This window comes from Salvelinus fontinalis, chromosome 16, assembly GCF_029448725.1.
Source record: "Salvelinus fontinalis isolate EN_2023a chromosome 16, ASM2944872v1, whole genome shotgun sequence".
NCBI classification, from domain to species: Eukaryota; Metazoa; Chordata; class Actinopteri; order Salmoniformes; family Salmonidae; genus Salvelinus; species Salvelinus fontinalis.
The window spans coordinates 16,808,102-16,833,640 of NC_074680.1; the positions used below are offsets into that span (position 1 = coordinate 16,808,102).

At 47.8% G+C, this 25,539-nt stretch overlaps 1 protein-coding gene across 1 annotated transcript; it reads left to right on the top strand.

Annotated features, from left to right (window-relative positions):
• The first annotated feature begins 17,093 nt into the window (after nucleotides 1-17,093).
• Nucleotides 17,094-24,073, top strand: LOC129812716 (uncharacterized). The gene is made up of 3 exons (XM_055864533.1): nucleotides 17,094-18,234; nucleotides 18,387-18,875; nucleotides 20,239-24,073. The coding sequence occupies exons 1-3, from the start codon at nucleotides 17,430-17,432 to the stop codon at nucleotides 20,871-20,873; spliced, it is 1,929 nt and encodes a 642-aa protein (XP_055720508.1). The 5' UTR covers nucleotides 17,094-17,429; the 3' UTR covers nucleotides 20,874-24,073.
• Nucleotides 24,074-25,539: the final 1,466 nt, after the last annotated feature.

Consider the following 25,539-nt stretch of genomic DNA (forward strand, 5'->3'; position numbering starts at 1 on the left):
AGGTGCCGGCTAGCGGAGTAGAACACCTGTTTAGGAGAGGTGCTGGCTAGCGGAGTAGAACACCTATTTAGGAGAGGTGCTGGCTAGCGGAGTAGAACACCTATTTAGGAGAGGTGCTGGCTAGCGGAGTAGAACACCTATTTAGGCGAGGTGCTGGCTAGCGGAGTAGAACACCTATTTAGGAGAGGTGCTGGCTAGCGGAGTAGAACACCTATTTAGGCGAGGTGCTGGCTAGCGGAGTAGAACACCTATTTAGGAGAGGTGCTGGCTAGCGGAGTAGAACACCTATTTAGGAGAGGTGCTGGCTAGCGGAGTAGAACACCTGTTTAGGTGAGGTGCTGGCTAGCGGAGTAGAACACCTATTTAGGAGAGGTGCTGGCTAGCGGAGTAGAACACCTATTTAGGAGAGGTGCTGGCTAGCGGAGTAGAACACCTATTTAGGAGAGGTGCTGGCTAGCGGAGTAGAACACCTATTTAGGTGAGGTGCTGGCTAGCGGAGTAGAACACCTATTTAGGTGAGGTGCTGGCTAGCGGAGTAGAACACCTATTTAGGAGAGGTGCTGGCTAGCGGAGTAGAACACCTATTTAGGAGAGGTGCTGGCTAGCGGAGTAGAACACCTATTTAGGTGAGGTGCTGGCTAGCGGAGTAGAACACCTATTTAGGAGAGGTGCTGGCTAGCGGAGTAGAACACCTATTTAGGCGAGGTGCTGGCTAGCGGAGTAGAACACCTATTTAGGCGAGGTGCTGGCTAGCGGAGTAGAACACCTATTTAGGCGAGGTGCTGGCTAGCGGAGTAGAACACCTATTTAGGAGAGGTGCTGGCTAGCGGAGTAGAACACCTATTTAGGAGAGGTGCTGGCTAGCGGAGTAGAACACCTATTTAGGAGAGGTGCTGGCTAGCGGAGTAGAACACCTATTTAGGAGAGGTGCTGGCTAGCGGAGTAGAACACCTATTTAGGAGAGGTGCTGGCTAGCGGAGTAGAACACCTATTTAGGAGAGGTGCTGGCTAGCGGAGTAGAACACCTATTTAGGTGAGGTGCTGGCTAGCGGAGTAGAACACCTATTTAGGTGAGGTGCTGGCTAGCGGAGTAGAACACCTATTTAGGAGAGGTGCTGGCTAGCGGAGTAGAACACCTATTTAGGAGAGGTGCTGGCTAGCGGAGTAGAACACCTATTTAGGTGAGGTGCTGGCTAGCGGAGTAGAACACCTGTTTAGGTGAGGTGCTGGCTAGCGGAGTAGAACACCTATTTAGGTGAGGTGCTGGCTAGCGGAGTAGAACACCTATTTAGGAGAGGTGCTGGCTAGCGGAGTAGAACACCTATTTAGGTGAGGTGCTGGCTAGCGGAGTAGAACACCTATTTAGGAGAGGTGCTGGCTAGCGGAGTAGAACACCTATTTAGGCGAGGTGCTGGCTAGCGGAGTAGAACACCTATTTAGGCGAGGTGCTGGCTAGCGGAGTAGAACACCTATTTAGGCGAGGTGCTGGCTAGCGGAGTAGAACACCTATTTAGGAGAGGTGCTGGCTAGCGGAGTAGAACACCTATTTAGGAGAGGTGCTGGCTAGCGGAGTAGAACACCTATTTAGGCGAGGTGCTGGCTAGCGGAGTAGAACACCTATTTAGGCGAGGTGCTGGCTAGCGGAGTAGAAAACCTATTTAGGTGAGGTGCTGGCTAGCGGAGTAGAACACCTATTTAGGCGAGGTGCTGGCTAGCGGAGTAGAACACCTATTTAGGTGAGGTGCTGGCTAGCGGAGTAGAACACCTATTTAGGTGAGGTGCCGGCTAGCGGAGTAGAACACCTATTTAGGTGAGGTGCTGGCTAGCGGAGTAGAACACCTATTTAGGCGAGGTGCTGGCTAGCGGAGTAGAACACCTATTTAGGCGAGGTGCTGGCTAGCGGAGTAGAACACCTATTTAGGCGAGGTGCTGGCTAGCGGAGTAGAACACCTATTTAGGTGAGGTGCTGGCTAGCGGAGTAGAACACCTATTTAGGTGAGGTGCTGGCTAGCGGAGTAGAACACCTATTTAGGCGAGGTGCTGGCTAGCGGAGTAGAACACCTATTTAGGCGAGGTGCTGGCTAGCGGAGTAGAACACCTATTTAGGCGAGGTGCTGGCTAGCGGAGTAGAACACCTGTTTAGGTGAGGTGCTGGCTAGCGGAGTAGAACACCTGTTTAGGAGAGGTGCTGGCTAGCGGAGTAGAACACCTATTTAGGTGAGGTGCTGGCTAGTGGAGTAGAACACCTATTTAGGTGAGGTGCTGGCTAGCGGAGTAGAACACCTATTTAGGCGAGGTGCTGGCTAGCGGAGTAGAACACCTATTTAGGCGAGGTGCTGGCTAGCGGAGTAGAACACCTATTTAGGCGAGGTGCTGGCTAGCGGAGTAGAACACCTATTTAGGTGAGGTGCTGGCTAGCGGAGTAGAACACCTATTTAGGCGAGGTGCTGGCTAGCGGAGTAGAACACCTATTTAGGAGAGGTGCTGGCTAGCGGAGTAGAACACCTATTTAGGCGAGGTGCTGGCTAGCGGAGTAGAACACCTATTTAGGTGAGGTGCTGGCTAGCGGAGTAGAACACCTATTTAGGCGAGGTGCTGGCTAGCGGAGTAGAACACCTATTTAGGCGAGGTGCCGGCTAGCGGAGTAGAACACCTAGTTAGGCGAGGTGCCGGCTAGCGGAGTAGAACACCTATTTAGGTGAGGTGCCGGCTAGCGGAGTAGAACACCTATTTAGGCGAGGTGCTGGCTAGCGGAGTAGAACACCTATTTAGGCGAGGTGCTGGCTAGCGGAGTAGAACACCTATTTAGGCGAGGTGCTGGCTAGCGGAGTAGAACACCTGTTTAGGAGAGGTGCTGGCTAGCGGAGTAGAACACCTATTTAGGCGAGGTGCTGGCTAGCGGAGTAGAACACCTATTTAGGTGAGGTGCTGGCTAGCGGAGTAGAACACCTATTTAGGTGAGGTGCTGGCTAGCGGAGTAGAACACCTATTTAGGTGAGGTGCTGGCTAGCGGAGTAGAACACCTATTTAGGCGAGGTGCTGGCTAGCGGAGAAGAACACCTATTTAGGCGAGGTGCTGGCTAGCGGAGAAGAACACCTATTTAGGCGAGGTGCTGGCTAGCGGAGAAGAACACGTATTTAGGCGAGGTGCCGGCTAGCGGAGTAGAACACCTATTTAGGCGAGGTGCTGGCTAGCGGAGTAGAACACCTATTTAGGCGAGGTGCTGGCTAGCGGAGTAGAACACCTATTTAGGCGAGGTGCTGGCTAGCGGAGTAGAACACCTGTTTAGGAGAGGTGCTGGCTAGCGGAGTAGAACACCTATTTAGGCGAGGTGCTGGCTAGCGGAGTAGAACACCTATTTAGGTGAGGTGCCGGCTAGCGGAGTAGAACACCTATTTAGGCGAGGTGCCGGCTAGCGGAGTAGAACACCTATTTAGGCGAGGTGCCGGCTAGCGGAGTAGAACACCTATTTAGGCGAGGTGCCGGCTAGCGGAGTAGAACACCTATTTAGGCGAGGTGCCGGCTAGCGGAGTAGAACACCTATTTAGGCGAGGTGCCGGCTAGCGGAGTAGAACACCTATTTAGGCGAGGTGCCGGCTAGCGGAGTAGAACACCTATTTAGGCGAGGTGCCGGCTAGCGGAGTAGAACACCTATTTAGGCGAGGTGCTGGCTAGCGGAGTAGAACACCTGTTTAGGAGAGGTGCTGGCTAGCGGAGTAGAACACCTATTTAGGCGAGGTGCTGGCTAGCGGAGTAGAACACCTATTTAGGTGAGGTGCTGGCTAGCGGAGTAGAACACCTATTTAGGCGAGGTGCTGGCTAGCGGAGTAGAACACCTATTTAGGCGAGGTGCTGGCTAGCGGAGTAGAACACTATTTAGGAGAGGTGCCGGCTAGCGGAGTAGAACACTATTTAGGAGAGGTGCTGGCTAGCGGAGTAGAACACTATTTAGGAGAGGTGCTGGCTAGCGGAGTAGAACACTATTTAGGAGAGGTGCTGGCTAGCGGAGTAGAACACTATTTAGGAGAGGTGCTGGCTAGCGGAGTAGAACACTATTTAGGAGAGGTGCTGGCTAGCGGAGTAGAACACTATTTAGGAGAGGTGCTGGCTAGCGGAGTAGAACACTATTTAGGAGAGGTGCTGGCTAGCGGAGTAGAACACTATTTAGGAGAGGTGCTGGCTAGCGGAGTAGAACACTATTTAGGAGAGGTGCTGGCTAGCGGAGTAGAAAACCTATTTAGGCACCTATTTAGCCAAGCTGTCTTCATCAGGGTATAAGCACTAACACACGATGACTCGTTTATATAGTGTCAAAAGACACACAGGTGTCTGTAATCATGGCCAAGAGTGGCCTAATATCATTGGTTAATTCTCAAATATAAAAATGGCATACAAAGCACACCATACAAAAAACAATTGGATAGCATACGACCATAGATTCATTTTACACTACACAAGCTTACAAACAATTACAAAGTCACAATAATCACAAGAATGGCTTCAGATCAAAGTCGACGTTGAGACCGAAGAGAGCAAGGGTCTTTAAATTAAAGATCCAGACAGCCTCTCGTTTTAACAATAAACGATCAAGGTCACCCCCTCTCCTAGGGAGGGTGACATGTTCGATGCCAATATAACGCAGAGACGAAATCGAGTGGTTTGCTTCCAAAAAGTGGGCCGCAACTGGGTAGGTCAAGTTTTGGCACCTAATGGTGCTACGATGCTCTGAGATACGTACTTTTAATTCGCGCTTTGTTTTACCCACATATTTTTTTTACCACAAGGACAAGTTATTAGATAAATAACTGCCTTAGTGGAGCACGTAATAACACCTTTGATTGGGATCTGTTTCCCTGTTTGTGGGTGTTTGAAGGATCTGCATTTATAAGTTGCATTGAGCACAGCCATTACACTTGTAGTTTCCATCCAGTGGAGGAGCAAATAGACGTTGTTCAGGAATATCTTGGGGTGGTAAATCAGAGTGTACCAATTCGTCTCTGAGATTTCTGCCCCTCGAGAATACGACCAAGGGAAGGTCCGAAATCACATTACCGAGACTATCATCGGATTTTATAATGTGCCAATGTTTGTGAACGATTCCGTTAATTTGTTCAGAGCGCTTTGAATAGCGGGTAGTTAGAATGCGAGAATGCGTCTTTTTGCGAGACCGACCTTAAAAGGTCATGTCTCCTTTTGTTTTGAATTTTCTCAATGGCAATATTAATCTGATCATTTTCGTACCCCCTCTCCTTGAACTTTCTTTACGTCTCAGCCATATTTCTGTCGAAATCTGATTGTTTTTTGCAAATTCTTTTGATTCAACAGAATTGGGTGTAGGGCAAACTATTTTTCAAGGGAAGTGGTTGACAACTGTCAGCCCTCAACAAACTGTTACGATCAGTAGGTTTCCTGTAAAGATCAGTGTATAGAACATTATTTTCACACAAGATCAAGAAAACTGATTTGACGTGTATCAGACTGCATAGTAAATCTCAGGTGCTCAGAACAGGAGTTAAGAAAAGCATGGAATGCCTGGAGCTGTTTTGCATCAACCCCTCCAGAACAAAAATATCATCAACGTACCGTTTCCACATAATGATGTCAGGCAAGAAAACATTTTTGAGAGGATTAAAAATGGACTGTTTCTCCATGTAACCCACATACACATTAGCATAGTTAGGAGCCATGGGGGATAGCAGTACCCTTTGTCTGAATAAAGAAATCATTTAGAAACATGAAGTAGTTGTGTGTGAGTACTATTTCAGCCAATGTTATAATGCATGCACTGGAAGTTCATTAGGGTCATGTTGCAGAAGAAAATGTTCCATAGCTTCAATACCGCCCTCGTGTGGAATATTTGTGTATAACGACTCAACATCAAAAATAACTAACAAGGTATTCTCAGGGAGAGGATCAAGAGATTTTATGATAGAGATCATACTGCTGGTGTCCTTTACAAAGGAGGGGAGCTGTTCTGAGATCATACTGCTGGTGTCCTTTAGGAGGGGAGCTGTTCTGAGACCATACTGCTGGTGTCCTTTAGGAGGGGAGCTGTTCTGAGATCATACTGCTGGTGTCCTTTAGGAGGGGAGCTGTTCTGAGATCATACTGCTGGTGTCCTTTAGGAGGGGAGCTGTTCTGAGATCATACTGCTGGTGTCCTTTACAAAGGAGGGGAGCTGTTCTGAGATCATACTGCTGGTGTCCTTTACAAAGGAGGGGAGCTGTTCTGAGACCATACTGCTGGTGTCCTTTACGAAGGAGGGGAGCTGTTCTGAGATCATACTGCTGGTGTCCTTTAGGAGGGGAGCTGTTCTGAGACCATACTGCTGGTGTCCTTTAGGAGGGGAGCTGTTCTGAGATCATACTGCTGGTGTCCTTTAGGAGGGGAGCTGTTCTGAGATCATACTGCTGGTGTCCTTTAGGAGGGGAGCTGTTCTGAGATCATACTGCTGGTGTCCTTTACGAAGGAGGGGAGCTGTTCTGAGATCATACTGCTGGTGTCCTTTAGGAGGGGAGCTGTTCTGAGATCATACTGCTGGTGTCCTTTAGGAGGGGAGCTGTTCTGAGATCATACTGCTGGTGTCCTTTAGGAGGGGAGCTGTTCTGAGATCATACTGCTGGTGTCCTTTAGGAGGGGAGCTGTTCTGAGACCATACTGCTGGTGTCCTTTAGGAGGGGAGCTGTTCTGAGATCATACTGCTGGTGTCCTTTAGGAGGGGAGCTGTTCTGAGACCATACTGCTGGTGTCCTTTAGGAGGGGAGCTGTTCTGAGATCATACTGCTGGTGTCCTTTAGGAGGGGAGCTGTTCTGAGATCATACTGCTGGTGTCCTTTAGGAGGGGAGCTGTTCTGAGATCATACTGCTGGTGTCCTTTAGGAGGGGAGCTGTTCTGAGATCATACTGCTGGTGTCCTTTAGGAGGGGAGCTGTTCTGAGATCATACTGCTGGTGTCCTTTAGGAGGGGAGCTGTTCTGAGATCATACTGCTGGTGTCCTTTAGGAGGGGAGCTGTTCTGAGATCATACTGCTGGTGTCCTTTACAAAGGAGGGGAGCTGTTCTGAGATCATACTGCTGGTGTCCTTTAGGAGGGGAGCTGTTCTGAGACCACACTGCTGGTGTCCTTTAGGAGGGGAGCTGTTCTGAGACCATACTGCTGGTGTCCTTTAGGAGGGGAGCTGTTCTGAGATCATACTGCTGGTGTCCTTTACAAAGGAGGGGAGCTGTTCTGAGATCATACTGCTGGTGTCCTTTAGGAGGGGAGCTGTTCTGAGATCATACTGCTGGTGTCCTTTAGGAGGGGAGCTGTTCTGAGATCATACTGCTGGTGTCCTTTAGGAGGGGAGCTGTTCTGAGACCATACTGCTGGTGTCCTTTACAAAGGAGGGGAGCTGTTCTGAGATCATACTGCTGGTGTCCTTTACAAAGGAGGGGAGCTGTTCTGAGACCATACTGCTGGTGTCGTTTAGGAGGGGAGCTGTTCTGAGATCATACTGCTGGTGTCCTTTAGGAGGGGAGCTGTTCTGAGATCATACTGCTGGTGTCCTTTAGGAGGGGAGCTGTTCTGAGACCATACTGCTGGTGTCCTTTACAAAGGAGGGGAGCTGTTCTGAGATCATACTGCTGGTGTCCTTTAGGAGGGGAGCTGTTCTGAGATCATACTGCTGGTGTCCTTTAGGAGGGGAGCTGTTCTGAGATCATACTGCTGGTGTCCTTTAGGAGGGGAGCTGTTCTGAGATCATACTGCTGGTGTCCTTTAGGAGGGGAGCTGTTCTGAGATCATACTGCTGGTGTCCTTTACAAAGGAGGGGAGCTGTTCTGAGATCATACTGCTGGTGTCCTTTAGGAGGGGAGCTGTTCTGAGATCATACTGCTGGTGTCCTTTAGGAGGGGAGCTGTTCTGAGATCATACTGCTGGTGTCCTTTAGGAGGGGAGCTGTTCTGAGACCATACTGCTGGTGTCCTTTACAAAGGAGGGGAGCTGTTCTGAGATCATACTGCTGGTGTCCTTTACAAAGGAGGGGAGCTGTTCTGAGACCATACTGCTGGTGTCGTTTAGGAGGGGAGCTGTTCTGAGATCATACTGCTGGTGTCCTTTAGGAGGGGAGCTGTTCTGAGATCATACTGCTGGTGTCCTTTAGGAGGGGAGCTGTTCTGAGACCATACTGCTGGTGTCCTTTACAAAGGAGGGGAGCTGTTCTGAGATCATACTGCTGGTGTCCTTTAGGAGGGGAGCTGTTCTGAGATCATACTGCTGGTGTCCTTTAGGAGGGGAGCTGTTCTGAGATCATACTGCTGGTGTCCTTTAGGAGGGGAGCTGTTCTGAGATCATACTGCTGGTGTCCTTTAGGAGGGGAGCTGTTCTGAGATCATACTGTTGGTGTCCTTTAGGAGGGGAGCTGTTCTGAGATCATACTGCTGGTGTCCTTTAGGAGGGGAGCTGTTCTGAGACCATACTGCTGGTGTCCTTTAGGAGGGGAGCTGTTCTGAGATCATACTGCTGGTGTCCTTTAGGAGGGGAGCTGTTCTGAGATCATACTGCTGGTGTCCTTTAGGAGGGGAGCTGTTCTGAGACCATACTGCTAGTGTCCTTTAGGAGGGGAGCTGTTCTGAGACCATACTGCTGGTGTCCTTTACAAAGGAGGGGAGCTGTTCTGAGATCATACTGCTGGTGTCCTTTAGGAGGGGAGCTGTTCTGAGATCATACTGCTGGTGTCCTTTACAAAGGAGGGGAGCTGTTCTGAGATCATACTGCTGGTGTCCTTTAGGAGGGGAGCTGTTCTGAGATCATACTGCTGGTGTCCTTTAGGAGGGGAGCTGTTCTGAGATCATACTGCTGGTGTCCTTTAGGAGGGGAGCTGTTCTGAGATCATACTGCTGGTGTCCTTTAGGAGGGGAGCTGTTCTGAGATCATACTGCTGGTGTCCTTTAGGAGGGGAGCTGTTCTGAGATCATACTGCTGGTGTCCTTTAGGAGGGGAGCTGTTCTGAGATCATACTGCTGGTGTCCTTTAGGAGGGGAGCTGTTCTGAGACCATACTGCTGGTGTCCTTTAGGAGGGGAGCTGTTCTGAGATCATACTGCTGGTGTCCTTTAGGAGGGGAGCTGTTCTGAGATCATACTGCTGGTGTCCTTTAGGAGGGGAGCTGTTCTGAGATCATACTGCTGGTGTCCTTTAGGAGGGGAGCTGTTCTGAGATCATACTGCTGGTGTCCTTTAGGAGGGGAGCTGTTCTGAGATCATACTGCTGGTGTCCTTTAGGAGGGGAGCTGTTCTGAGATCATACTGCTGGTGTCCTTTAGGAGGGGAGCTGTTCTGAGATCATACTGCTGGTGTCCTTTAGGAGGGGAGCTGTTCTGAGACCATACTGCTGGTGTCCTTTAGGAGGGGAGCTGTTCTGAGATCATACTGCTGGTGTCCTTTAGGAGGGGAGCTGTTCTGAGATCATACTGCTGGTGTCCTTTAGGAGGGGAGCTGTTCTGAGATCATACTGCTGGTGTCCTTTAGGAGGGGAGCTGTTCTGAGATCATACTGCTGGTGTCCTTTAGGAGGGGAGCTGTTCTGAGATCATACTGCTGGTGTCCTTTAGGAGGGGAGCTGTTCTGAGATCATACTGCTGGTGTCCTTTAGGAGGGGAGCTGTTCTGAGATCATACTGCTGGTGTCCTTTAGGAGGGGAGCTGTTCTGAGACCATACTGCTGGTGTCCTTTACAAAGGAGGGGAGCTGTTCTGAGATCATACTGCTGGTGTCCTTTACAAAGGAGGGGAGCTGTTCTGAGACCATACTGCTGGTGTCCTTTACAAAGGAGGGGAGCTGTTCTGAGATCATACTGCTGGTGTCCTTTACAAAGGAGGGGAGCTGTTCTGAGATCATACTCTGGTGTCCTTTAGGAGGGGAGCTGTTCTGAGATCATACTGCTGGTGTCCTTTAGGAGGGGAGCTGTTCTGAGACCATACTGCTGGTGTCCTTTAGGAGGGGAGCTGTTCTGAGACCATACTGCTGGTGTCCTTTAGGAGGGGAGCTGTTCTGAGATCATACTGCTGGTGTCCTTTAGGAGGGGAGCTGTTCTGAGACCATACTGCTGGTGTCCTTTAGGAGGGGAGCTGTTCTGAGATCATACTGCTGGTGTCCTTTAGGAGGGGAGCTGTTCTGAGACCATACTGCTGGTGTCCTTTAGGAGGGGAGCTGTTCTGAGATCATACTGCTGGTGTCCTTTAGGAGGGGAGCTGTTCTGAGATCATACTGCTGGTGTCCTTTAGGAGGGGAGCTGTTCTGAGACCATACTGCTGGTGTCCTTTAGGAGGGGAGCTGTTCTGAGATCATACTGCTGGTGTCCTTTAGGAGGGGAGCTGTTCTGCCATTGGTCTAATAAAAAGGTCAACAAAAGTCGATAGAGGGGCCGTTACTGCATCAATGCCCGCTACAATAGGTTGCCCTGGAGGTTTAGTAACATCTTGTGTAATTTTGGCAAAGTATAGAAAGTGGCAATTTTAGGGTGTTGAATAGCCAACAAGTCATGTTCTTTTTTGGTTATCTGACCACAACCTAAATACCCATCTAGGACAGTAAAGATTGTATTCTGAAATTGGGAAGTGGGGTCACTTCTGAGTTTCTGGTAAAAGGAGTTGTCTATGACACTCATTTGCATAAGCTGTCCTATCTATGAGTACAACCGACCCACCCTTATCAGCAGGACGAATAAGGACTGACGTATCGGATTGTACAACCGACCCACCCTTATCAGCAGGACGAATAAGGACTGACGTATCGGATTGTACAACCGACCCACCCTTATCAGCAGGACGAATAAGGACTGACGTATCGGATTGTAAATCAAGCAAAGCTTGTTTTTCATCCTGAGGTAAATTATGGAAAGATTTGGGATCCTGTTTGTTCTTAAGGAGATGAGCAACATCTTTTTCAACAAGTCTGCAATATGTCTCGATAGAGTGACTGCGATTGGTTGGAGGTATAAAATAACTCTTGCTTCTAAAAGGAGTATGTGCAGGTGAGGAATATACTGGTTCAATAGAAATGTCAGGATTAGGGGAGCTAAAGTTTTCCCTTAAACGGATGTTTCTAAAAGAAACTTAAACATGTCTACCTTAACATCAAAATCGTTGCACTGGGTTGTAGGCACAACAGATAATCATTTATTAAGCAAAGAGACATGGGCAGGGCTCAATATCTTGCTTGATAAATTAAAGACACACAGTCCCGTGGGTTCTGGGACCGTGTGACCGGTCTCCTCTGCCTCTGATAGTCGTTTCTTCTTACCCCGTCGGATGCGGCATCTCGTCGATGCGCGTGCCCGCGGCCACCTCCGCCCTTCCGTCCGTCCAGTCTCTCGTTGAATATAAACTGCCACTGGAAGCCGATGAGGCGCTGGTTGTAGAGTGTTGGTCAGACGGGGGTGGATCGAAGTAAGCGGCATCCCTCCTGCGCCTGCCATGGAGAGGAGAAGCAGGACCTCCCTTGTCAGCGTTTCTCCAGAAGTAGACTTTATTCTCGGCCTTGCCTTTTTTGTCTTGCTTGAATTTCTTGATTTTAAGTTCCTTTATTTCTGTAGACAACTTGTCCTGGAGCGCTTGGTTAGTTTTCATCAGTTCATTGAATAGCTGTGCGTTTGTCTTTAATCGTGTTATCCATTTCACAAAAATCATTTTTCAACTGGTCAACAATTAAATCAGTAGAGCATTTGTTCAGGATGGCACACCAGCGCTCACAGAAATCATCTGTGCGCTGTCCCAATGATGGTTCTTTTTGCCACCTGAGTCCCCGTGGAATAATGCCTTGACGCACATAATCACTAAGAGTGACTATATGTAGATGCGTTCTCGTCTGGCGTATAGATACATGTAACAGTTCTTTCGAGAGTTCAGAATTACCTCCCGGCATGTCAAAAAGTTACTCCGAAACAATGATCTTATCACGCTCCCTTTGGCTATATTCAAAGTAATCTTGTTTGGGTCTATGACCAGTTTCAGGAGAAGAATTATCATTCGGCATCGTTTCAGAGCTTTTTTTTGTGTCGGTAGGGTGCTGTTTACTGGGTAACAGAACAGTCTAGAAGAAAAAGAAACGCACACCTATTTAGGTGAGGTGCTGGCTAGCGGAGAAGAAGACCTATTTAGGCGAGGTGCTGGCTAGCGGAGTAGAACACCTGTTTAGGAGAGGTGCTGGCTAGCGGAGTAGAACACCTATTTAGGAGAGGTGCTGGCTAGCGGAGTAGAACACCTACTTAGGAGAGGTGCTGGCTAGCGGAGAAGAACACCTATTTAGGCGAGGTGCTGGCTAGCGGAGTAGAACACCTATTTAGGCGAGGTGCTGGCTAGCGGAGTAGAACACCTATTTAGGCGAGGTGCTGGCTAGCGGAGTAGAACACCTATTTAGGCGAGGTGCTGGCTAGCGGAGTAGAACACTATTTAGGAGAGGTGCTGGCTAGCGGAGTAGAACACCTATTTAGGCGAGGTGCTGGCTAGAGGAGTAGAACACTATTTAGGTGAGGTGCTGGCTAGCGGAGTAGAACACCTATTTAGGAGAGGTGCTGGCTAGAGGAGTAGAACACCTATTTAGGCGAGGTGCTGGCTAGCGGAGTAGAACACCTGTTTAGGAGAGGTGCTGGCTAGCGGAGTAGAACACCTATTTAGGTGAGGTGCTGGCTAGCGGAGTAGAACATCTATTTAGGCGAGGTGCTGGCTAGCGGAGTAGAACACCTGTTTAGGAGAGGTGCTGGCTAGCGGAGTAGAACACCTATTTAGGAGAGGTGCTGGCTAGCGGAGTAGAACACCTATTTAGGTGAGGTGCTGGCTAGCGGAGTAGAACACCTGTTTAGGAGAGGTGCTGGCTAGCGGAGTAGAACACCTATTTAGGAGAGGTGCTGGCTAGAGGAGTAGAACACCTATTTAGGAGAGGTGCTGGCTAGCGGAGTAGAACACCTATTTAGGTGAGGTGCTGGCTAGCGGAGTAGAACACCTATTTAGGCGAGGTGCTGGCTAGCGGAGTAGAACACCTGTTTAGGAGAGGTGCTGGCTAGCGGAGTAGAACACCTATTTAGGAGAGGTGCTGGCTAGCGGAGTAGAACACCTATTTAGGAGAGGTGCTGGCTAGCGGAGTAGAACACCTATTTAGGTGAGGTGCTGGCTAACGGAGTAGAACACCTATTTAGGTGAGGTGCTGGCTAGCGGAGTAGAACACCTATTTAGGTGAGGTGCTGGCTAGAGGAGTAGAACACCTATTTAGGTGAGGTGCTGGCTAGCGGAGTAGAACACCTATTTAGGCGAGGTGCTGGCTAGCGGAGTAGAACACCTGTTTAGGAGAGGTGCTGGCTAGCGGAGTAGAACACCTATTTAGGAGAGGTGCTGGCTAGCGGAGTAGAACACCTATTTAGGTGAGGTGCTGGCTAGCGGAGTAGAACACCTGTTTAGGAGAGGTGCTGGCTAGCGGAGTAGAACACCTATTTAGGAGAGGTGCTGGCTAGAGGAGTAGAACACCTATTTAGGCGAGGTGCTGGCTAGCGGAGTAGAACACCTATTTAGGCGAGGTGCTGGCTAGCGGAGTAGAACACCTATTTAGGCGAGGTGCTGGCTAGCGGAGTAGAACACCTATTTAGGAGAGGTGCTGGCTAGCGGAGTAGAACACCTATTTAGGCGAGGTGCTGGCTAGCGGAGTAGAACACCTGTTTAGGAGAGGTGCTGGCTAGCGGAGTAGAACACCTATTTAGGCGAGGTGCTGGCTAGCGGAGTAGAACACCTATTTAGGAGAGGTGCTGGCTAGCGGAGTAGAACACCTATTTAGGCGAGGTGCTGGCTAGCGGAGTAGAACACCTGTTTAGGAGAGGTGCTGGCTAGCGGAGTAGAACACCTATTTAGGAGAGGTGCTGGCTAGCGGAGTAGAACACCTATTTAGGTGAGGTGCTGGCTAGCGGAGTAGAACACCTGTTTAGGAGAGGTGCTGGCTAGCGGAGTAGAACACCTGTTTAGGAGAGGTGCTGGCTAGCGGAGTAGAACACCTATTTAGGAGAGGTGCTGGCTAGCGGAGTAGAACACCTATTTAGGCGAGGTGCTGGCTAGCGGAGTAGAACACCTATTTAGGAGAGGTGCTGGCTAGCGGAGTAGAACACCTGTTTAGGAGAGGTGCTGGCTAGCGGAGTAGAACACCTATTTAGGAGAGGTGCTGGCTAGCGGAGTAGAACACCTGTTTAGGAGAGGTGCTGGCTAGCGGAGTAGAACACCTATTTAGGAGAGGTGCTGGCTAGCGGAGTAGAAAACTTGAAAATAAAGGAGAGCCGCTCCTAGGAGCTCAGATGCAAAAACAGTCCAACTGTTATTTCCTTCTGATGTATATAGATTTTTCATAAGAGCTTTAAAATAGTAATTAATAGCGTTGTTTCTAATTAAAGCATTTTGTATCCTTATCTTTTAAAATTAAAACTGGTTTAGAATGTGTTTGTTTTGCGAGATATTTACCAGGATTGTTTGCCTTCTCTTTTTTTACCCTTTATTTAACTAGACAAGTCAGTTAAGATTTATTTAACTAGACAAGTCAGTTAAGAACAAATTATTATTTACAATGACGGTCTACACCGGCCAAACCCGGACGACGCTGGGCCAATTGTGCGGCGCCCTATAGAACTCCCAATCACGGCCGGTTGTGATACAGCCTGGAATCGAACCAGGGTGTCTGTGGTGACGCATCAATCACTGAGCTGCGCCAATCGGGAGCCCATTTAATAGTGTGCTTTATTTGAGTTGAACCTGTAGTTGTTTGCTCTCATCAAAATTAAAATATCATATTCCTGCTGAAGTTCAGACATAAAAAAATAAATAAAATGTATGGTCTTTTTCTAAGATAGTGATTTATTTTTCTTTCAATTTTAATTTCTAACTCTGATAAAAATTTTGCCAAGTTATGAGATTATCAGCAACACTATCATCATACAGCAACATGACAAACAGAAATATGATTTCAGACAGATCAAGGAGAAATCATAGGAAGCTCAAGTTTTTCACTCAATTGTTTTTCCTGTAGACAGCCAACTCAGATCTCAAATCAAATCCCCTAATGTACTCCTTAAAAGCGTCCCAAATGATGTCGGGGGTTGGCTTTTCTCTGTCCACATTTGTAATGTTCTTTACTTTTTCATTTTATGTATGTATTCTCCATATTCTGTCACTATATCAATTTTCTGTTGGTGTAATTAAGCATGATACAGGAGAAGGATCTGATACCACTATATCATGTATTATTTTAACCCAGTATATTGTTTAGTGTTTGGGCTCCCGAGTGGCGCAGCGGTCTAAGGCACTGCACCTCAGTGCTAGAGGCGTCACTACAGACTACAGACCCTGCTTTGATACCAGGCTGTATCACAACCGGCTGTGATTTGGAGTCCCATAGGGTGGCGCACAATTGGCGCAGCGTCGTCCGGGTTTGGCCGGGGTAGGCCGTAATTGAAAATAAGAATTTGTTCTTAACTGATTTGCGTAGTTAATTAAAGGGAACAAATTAAAACTGCTGATTAAACATATCATGCGTCATTACTCTGATTGCTTCTGTAATTCACAGGAAATCTTTGGCTGCGCGTATCATCACATCTACAGACTTTTTCTTAACCTGACCACTCATATTCATCACACTAGGCATGAACACCAAGAAGTCAACCCTGTTCACCACCAACGCTTATTTTATGACCGCACACGGATGGGTACATTTGATAGAGATCACAGTGTGTGCTACTCCTTTCACCTCCCCCTTCCATCGGAGGCTGCTGCACCAATTTCTATGTCCCCGTCTGTGGTTAATCTACGTTCTATCTTCATACATCCTACTACCTTCATCCATCTCAGACTTACTCCCATCTGAGCTATCTGCCATGCCTACCTCAGTCCCCAGTACAGCTCTGCAGATCCGCCAACCAAACGCAACACTGCGTTCACTTTCCAAACGGAATGTTCTGGTCCCAAGTGCTCCTTCTGTTCCGATGTTGATTATTGACCAAAAGAACGGGGCTCCATTAACTACGAAACCAGCAACGTAAAGGGCTGTCTCGTCCCCTCCAGTTGTCTACTATTTACAGTATATACGGATAACGTGATTGGCAGACATGATCAGCAGAGATATACCATGGATAGTACACAAGTTTTGATTGGTTTACAGTTTAGCACTTGACTGTACAGCTAGCAAACATAAAAGTATGTATTTTAAAACATTTGCAAGAATTGACAACAAACAGAAATGTGTTCAGAAGCAGCGGTGTGTATTCATGGATGCCAGGCTTCCCCAAATATTTCACCAATATTTTTTAAAAATGTTATAAAATCGTTCCGCTTTCTCTTTTTTTAATAATTTTCGGTCAATCTGAATCTCACCGGAGAAATCATCCAAGCGAGGGAAACAGCACCGCTCTGTCTCAGGATCTGATGCTGTCTGGACCAAAAGAGTTTAACGTATTGCTGCCGTAGCATTTGATTTATTGATGCCAGGAAGCTTTTGGTCTCCCTTGATAAAATACTTTGCCAATCAATGTGCAACAAAACGCCCCCCAAGGGAGGCCAGTTTGGATTTGGCAAAATGTCATTTTCAGAAAAACTTGTCTGTTTCTGGTCTGCTTGTGTTGATGTTCTGCAGTAGCAAAATTTGGCCCTTCCTAAGCCATGAATGGAGATGGGGATTTGGACTTGTGGCTTTGACTTCATTCTCTGTCCAGGCCAATGACAATTCTGATCAAACTGGTCACTTTAATAATGTTAACATACTGTTTTACTCATTTAATATGTATATACTGTATTCTACTGTATTTTAGTCCATGCCACTTTGACATTGCTCATCCTAATATATATATATTTCTTAATTCCATACTTTTACTTTTAGATGTGTGTGTACTGTGAATTGTTAGATACTAATGCACTGTTGGAGCTAATTCTACGTTCTACCCATATTCAGTCCAATTTTAACAAATAATATTGTATTGTAACCTATTGAGTTCATGATTTGCACAGCAAAGCATACCTTCCTAGGTAAGGCCATCAAAGATTTCTGGTCATGCTCCTACCCGGAACTTAAACATCCAATCCGGCGATCCTATCGGACATATTTGATGAAACACAGGAACGATTAAAGGAGAACATATTTGTTTACATAGATCCGAAGTTGAAATGTTCTCAGTTTCTCTGACATCTTCTGGTTTCGAAATTAGCCAGGGACATTTTACTATTTAATAGCTTACAAACAGTGAAAACCCATTCAATTGTCTTGTTTAGTTAGTTCTCTGGAGCAGGTTTTCCGCTTGCTACGAGGGTAGCTAGCTAGCTCGATGTTAGCAGCAATCTATCGTTTGCTATACATTTCACGATGGACGACAGACTATGAAATTTGACCTCCGATGTTATAAACAAATTTAAAGGTTGTTATTTGCAGTTTTACAAAAATGGATATCAGTCTAACAATTTCACTAATGCGGGGCCAGATGGGTACGGTGATAGAGAGAGCGGTTAGCGCCGCTGTTGAGACTGTGTTGGGGGAGATGCTTAGAGTGGTCGGCATTAAATTTGACGAGCTGAAGATGGAAGTAGTAGCTAAAGAGAAAGAGGCGGAGAACATAAGACAGTTGCTGGAGATATCCCGATCTCAGATGAAGACAATGCGGAAACACATGAACGCTCTGGGTGAGAACGCACACGGTGCCACTTATCAGACCTACCGGACAGCATTCGGCCATTCTGATCCCCGCAGAATTCACGGTTCCTCCGAGGCCGCACTGTCCTCGGGTTTACCACAGCCGCCGAGAAGGACGGTTCCAAACAACAACCAAATCCCCACTACAAATGGAAACTTACAGGCAAGGAATCGAGTCACCATCACCCTACCCTCTGAGAATATGGTCAGGGCCACCCAGCCCTCTGATAACTTGGTCAGGGCCACCCAGCCCTCTGATAACTTGGTCAGGGCCACACAGCCCTCAGATAACTTGGTCAGGGCCACACAGCCCTCTGATAACTTGGTCCGGGCCACCCAGCCGTCTGATAACTTGGTCAGGGCCACACAGCCCTCTGATAACTTGGTCAGGGCCACACAGCCCTCTGATAATATGGTAACCGTTAGGGCCACATCAACATCCTTTGACAGTCACGATGATCTGACAACTGTGATCTCCCAGACTCTGGAGGACCGGACATTGACACCCACTATCTCTGCAATGAATAGTTCATCAGAGCATCTGGAACCTTTGAAAGGTAGAATGTCTTTTCTCAGATCTTGTCGGGTTTGAATGTGGCTATTATTCTGTGTTTGCTTGTGTATGTAAATTGGTGGCCTGACTGAACTCGTATAGCTGTCTATTTTCCCAGTGTTTGTTGACCACCATGTTACCTCTCTTTCCCTCCAGAGGAGCACCCAGCCCCCCTTGACCCCGAGGTGTCTGATGAGAGCCAGAGGAGGAGGGAGGAGGAAGAAGAAGAGTGTCAGGCCGAGTGGACCATAAGTACACAGCCACCAGAGACAAGCACAGACCCTGGGGCCCAGCTGGTCCTCTCCCCACCCAGGACTGATGGAGCAGACTGCTCTGCCAGGAGTGTACTGCCACCCTCCCAGCTCCTGTCCCAGTTCCAAGTGAAAGAGGAGGAAGCTGAGGTGGAGATTATCTGTATCAAACAGGAACCAGAGGAGGTGGAGACCCTGCTGATAAACCTGGCTGCTGAAAGCTTCAACTCTCAGGGCAACCTTTTAGACAGGCAGACTCAGGGAAACCTCCTCCTGGACAGTCACAGGACTGGAGGCTCTCAGAACCAGAGGGATAGGAGAGCACCCCGTCCACCACAGAGCCAGAGGACCTTAGCAGAGAATACACCCTTCACCTCAGCCGACTCTTGTTCATGTGAGTTAAATCTCCATAATCTACAGCCATGTCCCAAGGCAAAAATACTGCTTTGTTGTGGTCGCTATGCTTCTGTTTAATAAAATATGATTTATCCAATCTAATGGAATGTTGTCCTCTTCATCCTCAGATGGGCTGTCCCAGGCAGTGATATCTAATGGAATGTTGTCCTCTTCATCCTCAGATGGGCTGTCCCAGGCAGTGATATCTAATGGAATGTTGTTTGTCCTCTTCATCAGATGGGCTGTCCCAGCCAGTGATGTCTAATGGAATGTTGTTTGTCCTCTTCATCATCAGATGGGCTGTCCCAGGCAGTGATATCTAATGGAATGTTGTTTGTCCTCTTCATCATCAGATGGGCTGTCCCAGGCAGTGATATCTAATGGAATGTTGTTTGTCCTCTTCATCAGATGGGCTGTCCCAGGCAGTGATATCTAATGGAATGTTGTTTGTCCTCTTCATCATCAGATGGGCTGTCCCAGGCAGTGATATCTAATGGAATGTTGTTTGTCCTCTTCATCATCAGATGGGCTGTCCCAGGCAGTGATATCTAATGGAATGTTGTTTGTCCTCTTCATCAGATGGGCTGTCCCAGGCAGTGATATCTAATGGAATGTTGTTTGTCCTCTTCATCATCAGATGGGCTGTCCCAGGCAGTGATATCTAATGGAATGTTGTTTGTCCTCTTCATCATCAGATGGGCTGTCCCAGGCAGTGATATCTAATGGAATGTTGTTTGTCCTCTTCATCAGATGGGCTGTCCCAGCCAGTGATATCTAATGGAATGTTGTTTGTCCTCTTCATCATCAGATGGGCTGTCCCAGGCAGTGATATCTAATGGAATGTTGTTTGTCCTCTTCATCATCAGATGGGCTGTCCCAGGCAGTGATATCTAATGGAATGTTGTCCTCTTCATCCTCAGATGGGCTGTCCCAGGCAGTGATATCTAATGGAATGTTGTCCTCTTCATCCTCAGATGGGCTGTCCCAGGCAGTGATATCTAATGGAATGTTGTCCTCTTCATCCTCAGATGGGCTGTCCCAGGCAGTGATATCTAATGGAATGTTGTCCTCTTCATCATCAGATGGGCTGTCCCAGGCAGTAAAATCTAATGGAATGTTGTCCTCTTCATCAGATGGGCTGTCCCAGGCAGTGATATCTAATGGAATGTTGTCCTCTTCATCATCAGATGGGCTGTCCCAGGCAGTGATATCTAATGGAGTGTTGTTTGTCCTCTTCATCCTCAGATGGGCTGTCCCAGGCAGTGATATCTAATGGAGTGTTGTTTGTCCTCTTCATCATCAGATGGGCTGTCCCAGGCAGTGATATCTAATGGAATGTTGTTTGTCCTCTTCATCCTCAGATGGGCTGTCCCAGGCAGTGATGTCAGGAGGAGTTGCTCCCAGGCCGATGGTGCGTCCGTGGCCCAAAGACCTGAGTCTGTACGAGGAGTTTAAAATGAGACGAACTGAGCTGAGGAGGAGGAGCCAGACCCGTCAGAGGGAGATGGAGAAGAACCTTCCCCAGCCTCTATTAGCTGACCTGGTGAAGGAGAGACGGGAGAAGACCCGGCTCAGAGTGGCCCGCTGGAGAGCCAAGAGGAAGCTGCAGGCCTGCCTACTGACTCAGATGACCCAGCAGACACAACACCAACAGACTGGATCGGGTCTGGCCCAGGGGAATAGTCTGAACAGTGGGCTGGGGAATCATAGCCAGATTAGCCACCACACACAGCACAAAACCACAGGCCCCACTCAGACTCAACAGAGAGACGGCGCTGTCGTTTCTCAATCTCAGTACAATAACAGTTTTCTGTACAACAGAAGTCACTGTGACTCTGGGCCTAGTAACATTAACTACCCTCCTCTCCAGTTCAACTCCTCTCTAATGCTGGGGCAACATGGAGGACACAATATGGTGGAGCACATTATGCAGCCTGCAATGATATCGGCCTCACAGCAGGGCCTCTCCTTGACAGACTCTGAGCTCTACCAGTAACAAGGGATCATGGGTATTCAAATCTTACCCCTACAAGTTCTGGATTACTGCTGTTTTTTTTTTTTTGTTCTACCTGATAATGAATTACACCCACCTGGTGTCCCAGGTCTAAATCAGTCCCTGATTAGAGGGGAATCACCCACCTGGTGTCCCAGGTCTAAATCAGTCCCTGATTAGAGGGGGAATCACCCACCTGGTGTCCCAGGTCTAAATCAGTCCCTGATTAGAGGGGAATCACCCACCTGGTGTCCCAGGTCTAAATCAGTCCCTGATTAGAGGGGAATCACCCACCTGGTGTCCCAGGTCTAAATCAGTCCCTGATTAGAGGGGAATCACCCACCTGGTGTCCCAGGTCTAAATCAGTCCCTGATTAGAGGGGAATCACCCACCTGGTGTCCCAGGTCTAAATCAGTCCCTGATTAGAGGGGAATCACCCACCTGGTGTCCCGGGTCTAAATCAGTCCCTGATTAGAGGGGAATCACCCACCTGGTGTCCCAGGTCTAAATCAGTCCCTGATTAGAGGGGAATCACCCACCTGGTGTCCCAGGTCTAAATCAGTCCCTGATTAGAGGGGAATCACCCACCTGGTGTCCCAGGTCTAAATCAGTCCCTGATTAGAGGGGAATCACCCACCTGGTGTCCCAGGTCTAAATCAGTCCCTGATTAGAGGGGAATCACCCACCTGGTGTCCCAGGTCTAAATCAGTCCCTGATTAGAGGGGAATCACCCACCTGGTGTCCCAGGTCTAAATCAGTCCCTGATTAGAGGGGAATCACCCACCTGGTGTCCCAGGTCTAAATCAGTCCCTGATTAGAGGGGAATCACCCACCTGGTGTCCCAGGTCTAAATCAGTCCCTGATTAGAGGGGAATCACCCACCTGGTGTCCCAGGTCTAAATCAGTCCCTGATTAGAGGGGAATCACCCACCTGGTGTCCCAGGTCTAAATCAGTCCCTGATTAGAGGGGAATCACCCACCTGGTGTCCCGGGTCTAAATCAGTCCCTGATTAGAGAGGAATCACCCACCTGGTGTCCCGGGTCTAAATCAGTCCCTGATTAGAGGGGAATCACCCACCTGGTGTCCCGGGTCTAAATCAGTCCCTGATTAGAGGGGAATCACCCACCTGGTGTCCCAGGTCTAAATCAGTCCCTGATTAGAGGGGAAGAGTGGAACTGGCTTTGTGGTCCACATTTGAATTAGATGACAGGAGACCAACATTACAGTACCAATTCTACCAATTCTACTCTACCAGTTCTACTCTACCAGTTCTACTCTACCAGTTCTACTCTACCAGTACCAGTTCTACTCTACCGGTTCTACTCTACCAGTTCTACTCTACCAGTACCAGTTCTACTCTACCAGTACCAGTTCTACTCTACCAGTTCTACTCTACCAGTACCAGTTCTACTCTACCGGTTCTACTCTACCAGTTCTACTCTACCAGTACCAGTTCTACTCTACCAGTTCTACTCTACCAGTACCAGTTCTACTCTACCAGTTCTACTCTACCAGTACCAGTTCTACTCTACCAGTTCTACTCTACCAGTTCTACTCTACCAGTTCTACTCTACCAGTTCTACTCTACCAGTACCAGTTCTACTCTACCAGTACCAGTTCCACTTTACCAGTACCAGTTCTACTCTACCAGTTCTACTCTACCAGTTCTACTCTACCAGTTCTACTCTACCAGTTCTACTCTACCAATTCTACTCTACCAATTCTACTCTACCAGTTCTACTCTACCAGTTCTACTCTACCAGTTCTACTCTACCGGTTCTACTCTACCAGTTCTACTCTACCAGTTTTACTCTACCAGTACCAGTTCTACTCTGCCGGTACCAGTTCTACTCTACCAGTACCAGTTCTACCAGTACCAGTTCTACTCTACCAGTTCTACTCTACCAGTACCAGTTCTACTCTACCAGTACCAGTTCTACTCTACCAGTACCAGTTCTACTCTATCAGTTCTACTCTATCAGTTCTACTCTATCAGTTCTACTCTATCAGTTCTACTCTACCAGTTCTACTCTACCAGTTCTACTCTACCAGTACCAGTTCTACTCTACCAGTTCTACTCTACCAGTACCAGTTCTACTCTACCAGTTCTACTCTACCAGTTCTACTCTACCAATTCTACTCTACCAGTACCAGTTCTACTCTACTAGTACCAGTTCTACTCTACCAGTACCAGTTCTACTCTACCAGTACCAGTTCTACTCTACCAGTACCAATAGAGCGGAGGATGTGTTTTGTAGAGTCACCCTATTCCCTATGTAGTGCACTACGTTTGACAAAGGTCTTTATGGCTCTGGTCAAAAGTAGTGCACTATATAGGGAATAGGGTATCATTTTCAGACACAGCCTATGTCTTCTGATGCAGGGCCAATAACATGAGATATTTCAAAGGGACTTGTGTGAATGCAAAATTATCCAAATTGCCTGTGACAAATTGATAAAAAAAGGCTTTTATTTTAGGATAATAACCTAATAATGATAATTGAATTGCTTTAAACAATTACCTGAGAATGTTTTGATGTACAACAAAAGTCTTTATTAAAATACATTATTTATATTAACTTGAATAATGACCAGCCCTACGTGTCTACGAATATGGAAGATAAATCACTGTCCCTGAGTAACTAAGAGGATCGTCATGCTGAATACTTCTGTGTCAAACAAACGTTTTTATTGTCAATATTATTTAATCAACTGTTATTTATACCTTGTATTGCTCTGTAACTGGATTTAAATCATGATAATATACTTATAAGCTCTATTCAGATATAGGCCTATTCAATGATATATTAGGAAACTATCCAATACATTATGAGTCACTTTTTTGAGTTAGGCCTAGTCTTTGATCAGACTGGATTCTCATGCTGCATTCCTCCTGTCCCTACTTGATAGTTTCATTAGCAGTGTTCAATGTTAACAGCTGTTTCCATTAACCTGTCCAGTCATTATGTTTTGGCAGCATTTAGAAAAGATTACATAGAGAATAGATGGGACTATTTCCTGTTGCTGTGCATTTCCATTGTCCATATAAACAGCTGGATGGAATGACGTCACACCTATAAATAAAAAAACACACTTAGTGAAAACCGAGTGTCGAAGGTAAAGGAAGTGGGCGAAGTGTTTCCATTATCCATTTGGGCAAATTGTGCATTAATAAATTGGCGATAGCCTGTATGCCCTCCCACCGATCTGTTTCCTGTCTGCTCTCCCACCGATCTGTTTCCTGTCTCAGGTAGCTCACGACAACCTGTCTGCCCTCCCACCGATCTGTTTCCTGTCTCAGGTAGCTCACGACAACCTGTCTGCCCTCCCACCGATCTGTTTCCTGTCTGCTCTCCCACCGATCTGTTTCCTGTCTGCTCTCCCACCGATCTGTTTCCTGTCTGCCCTCCCACCGATCTGTTTCCTGTCTGCTCTCCCACCGATCTGTTTCCTGTCTGCTCTCCCACCGATCTGTTTCCTGTCTGCCCTCCCACCGATCTGTTTCCTGTCTCAGGTAGCTCACGACAACCTGTCTGCCCTCCCACCGATCTGTTTCCTGTCTGCTCTCCCACCGATCTGTTTCCTGTCTGCTCTCCCACCGATCTGTATCCTGTCTGCCCTCCCACCGATCTGTTTCCTGTCTGCCCTCCCACCGATCTGTTTCCTGTCTGTCCTCCCACCGATCTGTTTCCTGTCTGCCCTCCCACCGATCTGTTTCCTGTCTGCTCTCCCACCGATCTGTTTCCTGTCTGCCCTCCCACCGATCTGTTTCCTGTCTGCCCTCCCATCGATCTGTTTCCTGTCTGCCCTCCCATCGATCTGTTTCATGTCTGCCCTCCCATCGATCTGTTTCCTGTCTGCCCTCCCACCGATCTGTTTCCTGTCTGCCCTCCCACCGATCTGTTTCCTGTCTGCCCTCCCATCGATCTGTTTCATGTCTGCCCTCCCACCGATCTGTTTCCTGTCTGCCCTCCCATCGATCTGTTTCATGTCTGCCCTCCCACCGATCTGTTTCCTGTCTGCCCTCCCATCGATCTGTTTCATGTCTGCCCTCCCACCGATCTGTTTCCTGTCTGCCCTCCCATCGATCTGTTTCATGTCTGCCCTCCCACCGATCTGTTTCCTGTCTGCCCTCCCATCGATCTGTTTCATGTCTGCCCTCCCACCGATCTGTTTCATGTCTCAGGTAGCTGGATGACAGAATAATTATTTCCCTGGTGAAGAAAAACCCCTTCACAACAGTTGGTCAGATCAAGAACACCCTCAAGGAGGTCGGCGTGTCTGTGTCAAAGTCCAGTAGGTCGGATTATCAGTGTCAAAGTCCAGTAGGTAGGATTATCAGTGTCAAAGTCCAGTAGGTAGGATTATCAGTGTCAAAGTCCAGTAGGTAGGATTATCAGTGTCAAAGTCCAGTAGGTAGGATTATCAGTGTCAAAGTCCAGTAGGTAGGATTATCAGTGTCAAAGTCCAGTAGGTAGGATTATCAGTGTCAAAGTCCAGTAGGTAGGATTATCAGTGTCAAAGTCCAGTAGGTAGGATTATCAGTGTCAAAGTCCAGTAGGTAGGATTATCAGTGTCAAAGTCCAGTAGGTAGGATTATCAGTGTCAAAGTCCAGTAGGTAGGATTATCAGTGTCAAAGTCCAGTAGGTAGGATTATCAGTGTCAAA

Coding starts and splice junctions, on each gene's coding strand:
- LOC129812716 (XM_055864533.1), top strand. CDS start 17,430: ATGGATATCAGTCTAACAATTTCACTAATGCGGGGCCAGATGGGTACG. Junction 18,235..18,386: donor GCATCTGGAACCTTTGAAAG/GTAGAATGTCTT, acceptor CTTTCCCTCCAG/AGGAGCACCCAGCCCCCCTT. Junction 18,876..20,238: donor CTCAGCCGACTCTTGTTCAT/GTGAGTTAAATC, acceptor CTTCATCCTCAG/ATGGGCTGTCCCAGGCAGTG.